This window comes from Thunnus thynnus, chromosome 13, assembly GCF_963924715.1.
Source record: "Thunnus thynnus chromosome 13, fThuThy2.1, whole genome shotgun sequence".
Lineage (NCBI taxonomy): Eukaryota > Metazoa > Chordata > Actinopteri > Scombriformes > Scombridae > Thunnus > Thunnus thynnus.
In genome coordinates, this window is record NC_089529.1 from 8,315,455 (window position 1) to 8,324,891 (window position 9,437).

General features: G+C 39.5%; 2 protein-coding genes across 2 annotated transcripts in view; one reads left to right on the forward strand and one right to left on the reverse strand.

Moving 5' to 3' along the window:
- Window positions 1-4,918, forward strand: part of fgf11b (fibroblast growth factor 11b) — a 33,487-nt gene extending 28,569 nt beyond the window's left edge. The window contains exon 5 of the mRNA XM_067607620.1: window positions 562-4,918. Coding sequence (XP_067463721.1) covers window positions 562-698 — 137 coding nt within the window. The 3' untranslated portion in view covers window positions 699-4,918. The remainder of the gene's footprint in view (window positions 1-561) is intronic.
- Window positions 1-9,061, reverse strand: part of nlgn2b (neuroligin 2b) — a 148,236-nt gene extending 139,175 nt beyond the window's left edge. Inside the window, exon 1 of the mRNA XM_067607619.1 lies at window positions 8,460-9,061. The gene's annotated coding sequence lies outside the window, so the exon portion shown is untranslated. The remainder of the gene's footprint in view (window positions 1-8,459) is intronic.
- Window positions 9,062-9,437: the final 376 nt, after the last annotated feature.

A 9,437-nucleotide genomic window follows, 5' to 3' on the forward strand; every position in this document is an offset into this window, starting at 1 on the left:
GAAGCACAATTCAAACTCTTAAAGGGGACATAATGTGCTTTTTGTGATTTTCTGTCATTTATATACTGTTATAATGTTGGATGTCTATATTAAACATAGTTCCAAAACATGTGGTGAACGTATGTAAAAATGCCAGCTTCATGTCAATTTGTCCACTCACATATTTCGGATCAGATTTCGACTCGAACATACACGGATGTATTTGAGAAGTTGACAAGTAAAGAACGAGAAAAAGAGGTGAAATCCTACTACTATTGTTTGTTTACATAGCCTCAGGAGCCTGCAGAAGTTTGTCGAGATGCAGCAGAAGGAGGGCTTTAAAATGGCCTGTCCCAAACAGAGGCTGAACTGAGGTGCTGCATAAAGAGCCCAGTATAAGATAAATAAGGAGCTTTTTTAACTATAAATCATGCAAAGATATTCTAGAAGAGCCCAAGAATATAAATATAGACCTGGAAATGTGCATGATATGTCCCCTTTAATATTTTGTTTTCCAGTTAGATGCCAATTATTCATCACTGTATTAATTATTAACCAACAGCTTCTATCTTTGTCACACAGTTGCAATGTATAAGGAGCCATCGTTACATGAGCTCGCCAGTGAACCGGTGAGTCCTCCTCGGAAGACAGTGAAGACATCAGATTCGCCATCCCTACAGAATGGACGGAAAGAAGCTCCCAAGGCTGATGCCTCATAGCACAGGAGACTGAGGGTGGGACAAAGGGCAGCAGTGACACTGGGAACACAGTCGCCCATTATGCACTGAGGGTGGCTGAGGGAATGGCCCTCATGGGCCCTCGCATTCCAGAAGTGCACTGCAAGATGCTGAGGTATAAAGGGTCAGCAGTCCATCAGCAGCCATAAGAGGAGAGGAGTCCCCCCCTCACCTGTCACCACAGAAAGCAAGCCCAGGGCCCGAGCCAGAACTACTCCCACCTCCCACTGTTTTTCTCTTTCTCTGCCCCCTTTGACTTCCTGATGCACAGTCTCCTTCATTTCTCCATCATACTCAGGCTTCTCTGTCCTACTGACTATTTCATCTTTTCTCACATGCCTACCCCACCGTCTGCTCTATTGTACTGTATATTCACCACTCACACATTTCCAGCGCTGACTCGGCATCATAATCCTCACCCATGGGCCCTCTCTTGAGCCCTAAAGTTGGTGACAGTGTGGCTCAGCCAGCTTTCCTCGTACCATCTGCCAACCAGCGCAGCTAATCACCAAGGTCAACTAAAGCTCAAAGTGAGATCAAACAGCTCAGAGAGCAAAGATATCTGCTGGAATCCTGGGTCAGGTCAGGTCAGCCGAGCAAGATGAGTGTCTGAGAAAATGTTTGGACAAAATACATTTAAAAGAGTGTATGACAAAAAAAACTAATAATCATTACTTTTCTTTTTTTTGTTGTTTTATTGGGTTTTTTTTTTTTGGTCTGCATATTTCAGCCAATCTTCAGCCCAGATGAATGACCAGTGCATATCCACTATATGATGGATATGCACTGATGATTAAGATGATTAAGGTGATAATAGTGCTGAAAGCATAAGATTAATAAAATAAAATAACAAATCCGCTATTCTTCCTGGGACAATGAGCCATAAAATAGATCTTAAATCACTAGAGTTCTCAATCCAGACTCTTATGGATAGGGTCAAAACGCCTGAGCAATATTTGTACCATTGAGCCAGAAGATAATTCTCACTAGAGAAATAAAACGAGTAAATGAGTGAGAGACTTAGCGACACCCTCTTTCCAGCCTTTCTCCTCTACCAGGTGATCACTTATTATTGCACTAGCTCATTAAAGGCTACAAATGAACTACTGGGTCATCTTTTAAATCCAGGGAGGATCTGAACTCAGCCACCTGAAAAAGAGCGGCAGTGTATACTTCACTCAGCATCTGCTGTCAGCATAAAGCCAAGTTTGAAGCCAAACATCAAAGCCAGAGGAGCCTCTGAGCTGGAGCACTTGTTATTCTGAGGATGTCTGGCAGCTTATCCACTCACTAGCTTTATCAAATCACCTTGGAAGAATCGCCCTCGAAAAATGTAGCTGTCTAAGTGAATGTTTTGGTGCGACTGTGTTTTAACCCTGGTGCATGGATGTCTTTTAAAGTATGGATGCAGTGTGAATGAGTGTCCGTATGGAGGATAAACAGAGATACTGCAGGTAACTTCTACCATGTCCTTCAGACAGGGCACGACATTGGGTCTTTGATATGTCTGTGTATCTGTGTATAGGTGATACTTGGGGAACATCCGTCTTGTGTGCCATTTTCACTGACTTTACCGAGTGGTAGAAATTTTTAGGCTCTCCAGGCAACCTCATGGTGACTGAACCTACAGATTTTAATTTTGATTTGCAGTGAGTCAAGAGACAACTTTATAAAAATATGCAATGACCTGATGGAAGTTGATGCTTCTAAAGGGGAGCTGTCGGGGTGTTTCAGTGCTGGCTGTTGTCTACTCCAGTAAGCCGCTGAGGGAAAAAAAATGTCGCCACAATGTTCAGTCAAAGTGAATATACACGGATACCACCAACAAATAGAGACAGCAATAAGTCCCTTGCTATGTCAGGAAGAGAAATGTTGGGAGGTGTAAAAATGCTCGTTATGGTCGCTAAAAGTCAGGTTCAATGCATCGGGATGATGTCTAATTTGAATGGCAACGTAACGTGAAGACGGGTTACAGAATGTGAAACAGAGGGGCTTTACGAATGTGCTGTAGGGTGAGAGGAAGTCTGAAATTGTGTGCTGAATTGTAAAGAGGTCAGCATACGGAGGCAGTTATTTAGAAAGAGTGAAGGATTAGCAGGTGTATTCTTGGAGGAATGTTGATAAGGAATTTCTGCGGTAAAGTATGCAAGATTCTTGGCAGGGTTTTATGCTGGCATGTGGATATGATAATGAATGTAAGACAAAGAGGCATGTAAGGCACTGTGCGCTATTTATGACAGGGGGTCTATGGAGGAAATTAGTTGGAGGGCTTTGCATTTTTTTTTTCATTAAGTCTTTAATTTTCTGGGCTTTTCCAGGGGGAATATCATTCAGTTCAATTTTGGATATTTTGTCCTTGTTGGGTGTTTTGCACTGCACACCTACAAATGTCTATTTTTGACAAGCAAATGCTCCCTCCTTCTGGTTAATCTGGTGCAGCCTAGAGTGGTTTTTCTAACTGTGCATTACTAACTACTGTACGATATCAAAGTGCACGCACAGCAGGTGGCATTCCAAAATATCACCGTAAAACATTACAGGCTTATTTTAGCTGTCATATTCTCATACGTCTCATACAGTTTTACAATATCTGTGTATTCCATCTGGGAGATTTTTCATGCCAGTTCACATTTCAAAGTTGATCGTTGAGTCCCCTCTATAAATGGAAAGCACTTGGAGGTGCAAAGCAGTGACAGCAAGGGAATCTTGCATGCCAGAGTGAGACATCTCAAGTACGCAAACATGTAGAATTAAGCCTCGCCATGACAAAAATGAGAGATCCACATTCCTCCAGAGATTTCTTAATCACAAAAAAGCAACCAGTCCTTGTTATTTTTAATGCGGAAGAATGCCACAGTAAGTTGTCCGACCGTGATAATGCAAGTAGGCAGACAAGAACAGAGAATGTTAAGTAGTCCGATGTCGAATGTGATGCGAGGAATGACTTTGGTTGGGAGAAGAATGTAAAACAGGAAGATCTGAATAGAACAGTATGTTTTTACAATGAATGTGTGGTAAAGGATGTCAAGAGGTTCAGAGACAAGTAAGTGCAATGAAGGCAATAGAAAGTTGGATTTTTGGCTATGCAGACGTTAACTGAAACAAGTTCTGCTGTTGAATGTAGCTGGAGGTTAATAGAGACAAAGCTAGAGGAGGTATTAAGAGGATCTTTGTTATTGTAGTTTGGAGAAGACAGAAAGTGCTCTGTTTTGCAATTGAGAATACATTTATGGTACGTCAGGTCTTGCAAAGCTAACACCGAGGCGGTAACACGTAAAATAAAAACACTGATATAGTTTCTGTGCCCACGCATGAGATTTAAAGTGGTAATCCCTTTCCTACACACATCCCCTTAACTGCAGCCTACAGTAGCTACAGCCCATTAACTTTCTTTTCAATACTATGTTGCCTGTGTAGGTGTATACTTATATTTTGTTTATAAGATCTGCGTGTGTGCGTGTGTTGGTGTGTGTGTGTGTGTGTGTGCATCTATGATTAAGAGTAAGGTAAGACAAGACAGAGAGGCAAGGAGAAAAAGAAAGGGCATGAGATTGAAACAATGATCGATAGACTCAATAAAACACAAACGAGAGAACAGCCACCCCACGATGAGTGCAAAAATTTCCCCAAGGTCTGCCAGAGACGGCGAAATCCATTTGTTCGTAATGAACTCAGAGGGCTGTTGTTTGATTTCTACCTGTAAACTCAACAAAGAAGCCAAATGGGTGACAACAGGAAGAAGACTAATTTCCACAGGGCCTGAAAAAGAGTTTCCTCTTGTTTGAAACAGTGTGAGCATCAGCAGCCACACTCTCCTATAAGACACATATCTGTTGAAGGTGGTACAGATGCGTAACATAAACCACCACCCTAAACTTGGACTCATGAAAGATTAAATCGCTGGGAAACTGGAAGCACATTGCACCTTACTAGCACTGGGCATTGCTTAAAACATTTAAAAGTTAACTCACCGTCTTAGGAGATTCTTAAAAAGATTACAACAAACGAAGAGGGAATCCCTCTAGTTCATCAGAGTTAGTGAGACTAACAGGCAATAATGAATATTAAACTGCAGCTAAGTCATCACCAATGTTTAAGAATCACAGTGGAGATTTACTGTAAAGCTTTTTTTGCACTGTACAATAACTACAAACATCCAGGGAATTTGTTTTTCAAGAAAAAAAAAAAAAAAACCTCAGCAACATTTGACATGAAGTGTATTATAAAGAACCAACAAGGCATTTTAATCACACTGAGTGCAGTATAACAACACCATGTTACATGAGACCATTCTGAGCAATGAATCATTTGATTTTTAGGGGTAAAAGAATGTTACTTTAGTAAGTGTGCATGTTCATACCTGTATTATATTCACACATGCTGCAGTTATTTGCAGTCGCTGTCAGTAGGTCGTCACAAATACTGGTGTATTCAAAATATGCACAGTAAAAATGTGTACCATGCAGTCTGTCAAATTACAGGCAAAATCTGTGTATAACTGGCTCCCTCTAATGGAAGTAGTCGGTTGCAAAAAAGGTAACACTGTTGACGAGAGGCACAAAGAACACTGTGGGCATAATTTCTAAACATCAAACCAATCACTCACTCAAAGCTGCTTTATTGTTGGTCAGACACACTAATGTTCATATTTTCACACAGAATTTAAAAGAACGGTGTACTGCTTTACTATATGTTTGATTTCCTACAGCTTATGATGAGTTTACATGTCGCTGTAACGTGATGCCGATGCACTCATGATCGCCTCTTAATGTGGTTATGATGCCTTGTTACGCTTCATGTGCCACACTTCAAAATGCAGCAGCTCCTTACATTTGATCGGTGCTCTCCTACTGAATCATTTTATTACAACAAAAATTTCACTAATAGTTACTGATGGCACTTGACAGTATTCCATACAGAAGAGATTTATCCACTAAACATATGGCACATATACATAAAACAGTTTGCTTTTTTTTTCCAAAGAACTTTTATTCTTACAAAAAAAAAAAACAAGGGGGGTTATAAACTATAAATCTTTTTTATTGTTTGTGGCAACTGAATGATAAAAAAAAACAAAATAAAAATTAAATCTATCCTTAAATTGTAGTACAAAATGGATGCGTGCCATGCTCACTGTCCCTAAGTGAAAAATATTAAAAGCTTGACACTACAACAAGATTTGTCCTTGGCTGCAACACTCTGTTTGAATATTCCTAACGAAATGAGCATTCATGATTAAAGGGAACAACAAGAAGCCATTTATTTCATACTTGTAGAGTTATTTTGTTTTTTTTAAATAAAGCCCCATGTTCTTGATACACAACTTAGCAGTGTGCTTCAATGTAAAACCTGTTCGGATGACCTAAATGTACGGAATGTTGCCAGTTTACATGTATGTTAATTCAATAATACAAATATTGTATATCTAATGTACTATATCAGGTCTTCCCTTCTTTTTTTTTTTTATAAATGTACTTAAATAATCAGTGTTGATGATTTTTTTTAAATTGTCTTTCTCAGTTGTATTACCTTGTCATGTTTCCTTTTCTAATGCAAACTCCTCAGAAGGAGGCAGAGTAGTCCCTGTTTGATGTGTTCTTGTCTTTGGTCGCCACTGTTGTGTCCATGCTGATGTGTCCCCTGTGTGAACTTCACCCAAACTGAATCCCACTGTGCGACTGAGTTGTGTGTTTGTGAAAGATGCAACGTATTCAAGTGAAAACAGCGGGGCAAAAACTCCTAAAGCCAACATGTGTCCTGTCGTACCCAGCAATGACCTTGGTGGGCTCAGAGTTACGGTCACGCAAGTCTTCCAGAAAGTTCCCCTAACCTCTCTCTCCTACTTTTACGGACTATTGGTTTCTCTCAAGCCAATCTTCTTGTCTTCCTAAAAACTGACAGTTACAGAAAAAGAAAAGAAAAGAACAAAAAAAAAAGAAGCCATAAATAAAAATGGGCCTTGGTGTTGATTAGCCACAGAAAGAAGGCCTGAATCCTCGGGCACCTCTTGAGTGTTACCGGGGATTTAGACAGATGTTGGACTCCTTTCAATAAGAGCCAGAGGAAGCAGAAGGATTGCACTGGCTTTCTTTTTACAACTCCAGTAAGCAGCAAAGCAGAAATGAAAACCAGCAATATGCAATGAGAACTATGTACCAGCCTGCACTCAAAGAAGGGAAACAAATCCAACAGGCTAACAAACAACAATCAGGATTTGCAGGCTACAAAGGCAATCAGCGGTCTGCAATAACAACTACTAATTGTCTAGACTGACATGGGATTTTTTAATTTTTTTTTTTTGCAAAGCATGCATATGTCACTGTTGTTTGGCTCATTAGGGAGGACTCCCTCTCAGTATCTACACACACAAGCCCTCGATCACCCTCTCTCCATGTTTGCCATCAGACCTGTGTACATTTCTACAATAACTCCTACCTGAATTAAAAGGAGATGTCTTATTCTGGAATATTATTCAATAAAATAACATATATTTGTATGATTGTAAGCAGTGCCATTTGATTTTTTGTCTTCTTTTTCCCATTTCCTTTAAAGTCCCTCTAAAATGCTGTATTAGCTCCTCTTTTTGTTTGTAGATCTTTTATTTGTCACATCACAAAAATATATATTCGAGTTGGGAAAAATGTTTGGAAGTTTTTAAAGCTATGATTGCTGGTAGAAAGTATGTCAGTTTTTTTAAGTGAGTGGAGATCTGAGGTGAACTAAGAAAGACAGGTGACAGGTTGGTGGCTCAGAAGGTCCCTGCAGGGAAGGCTGACCTGCCCCGATTCTCTCTTTTATTTCTCTTCGGTTGTTTTTGGAATTGTACTTTGTCCCTAATTTCCCAGCCACATTTAACAAGTGTGTTGCATCAATTACACCTGTTTATCCAGTCACCCGGAGATCTCAGTAAATTCACATGAAATGTAAAACATGTCTCAAAAGCAATATTTCAAATGTTGAACAAGAGGATGACTTCCCCCCACTCACTGCTTAGGCTACATCACACATGTTAAAATGATAAACTGATCCATAACCTTGCAGACACAACACTGATGTTCACACAGGTCCTTTCAACAGATAGTGTATTTGAAAATCTGCCTAATTCAAATCAGCTCTCTGGATTTATAACACTGACACTCAACACTGCTTCTTAAAATGTAGGCCTATGTAATCTCCTAAAGCTTTACTGCTAACAGTAATACAATAGAATCAAATCACAGATCACACATCATTAATACAATATCGAAAGTCTACTTTCATTACATAAAGAAACACTTCACCATATAGAAATCCACACTAGCAGCCTGCATGAAATCCAACAAAACACATATGGGATATCTACTCCTAAAGCACACAGTAATATTGGATTTCTGCACTTTATAAATGCAGAGTTTCGCTAATTAACACCTGCATGCATTAATAAAAGACTGAATAAGTGATTTCAACCACAGAGGAACAAAGGAGAGAGAGCATCCTGCTATAAGCACATCAATGAATCACTCGCAATGCAGTTTTGGCGAGCTTCTCAGATTTTTTTTTTTTTAAGAAAATGCTGTATTAACTATCCAAACCAACTATCAAACCTGAATTACACTCAGTGACATCTGCAAGTCGCAAAATTAGAGTAAACTATACACAAACTGTCAGACATTGGCAAAGCGTTGAGCATACAACCTGTTGCACAGCTAATAAAACTAGCAATCTTTAAACATTAGCACGCAGTAGGAAAGCGAGCTGTCTTACCTTAAGCCAGGTGTTCGTTTGCAGCAGTCCTGTGCACAAGCATCCACCATAGTAATAAATTCCCAGAATAAGGGTGAAATAGTTAAAGTTAAGCAAGCTGTTTGGCTTCTCGGGTTAATTTTTCCTTCTTTACGGGTCAACGTCATTTGTATGCTATAGCTAAATTTAGCTAGTATAAGCTAGTATCAGCTCCAAAATCGTAGCGTCTCTACTATTTACTCCCACTGCTCTCGGAGTTGTCCTCGTGATCTGTGCTTCTACTATCCTCAGCTGAAGTTCTCCGTTTTGCTTCTTTCTTCTGTTGCTTCTTCAATCAAAATTGTCAACCAAACTTTATTTGTATAGCACCTTTCATGCCGGTTAATGCAATGGTCTTTCTACCAACATTTGTGTTGATGGTAAACCTGGTGTCATTGGATTGTGTCCTTGGGCTGTCTGAGCAGGATGAGGATCTCCTGTCAGGCTTTGGCAGGTTGGTGGTGTCACAAAATGGTGTCAAATTTTAATTGCTTATATGTGTTTCTTAGTGGTCAAGTTCTGCTCTGCATATCTCCATACATGCAGTAGTGTACATAAAACTGCATTTGTCTAATTTCCCAGACAAAGTAGATTTTTTGCTGGATTTTTTTTTAATTATCAGTTTGTGTTGAGGACAACCTATAGAAAAATATATAATATAGTAAGAGTAATCGTAGGCTAAAAAAGTGTCCATACAGAATCACTATTGTTCATTGAACAAGGAATCTGACAAACATCTCTCTTCATTGTGACACATGGAACACATTGTGTTCTGTGAAGTAACAGGCTTTAAACAGATCTCCTTGTTCAGTCTATGGACATGGGTTAACACACATTTGCAGGGCTCTTCCTGGGCTTTTCACACAGGTGATAGTTTTTTTGCATTAATTATAGCTAATAGAAGTAAAGAAGGCTGTAGGGTCCTGGTTCATATCAATGATATTGTTAATAGGGTAGTAG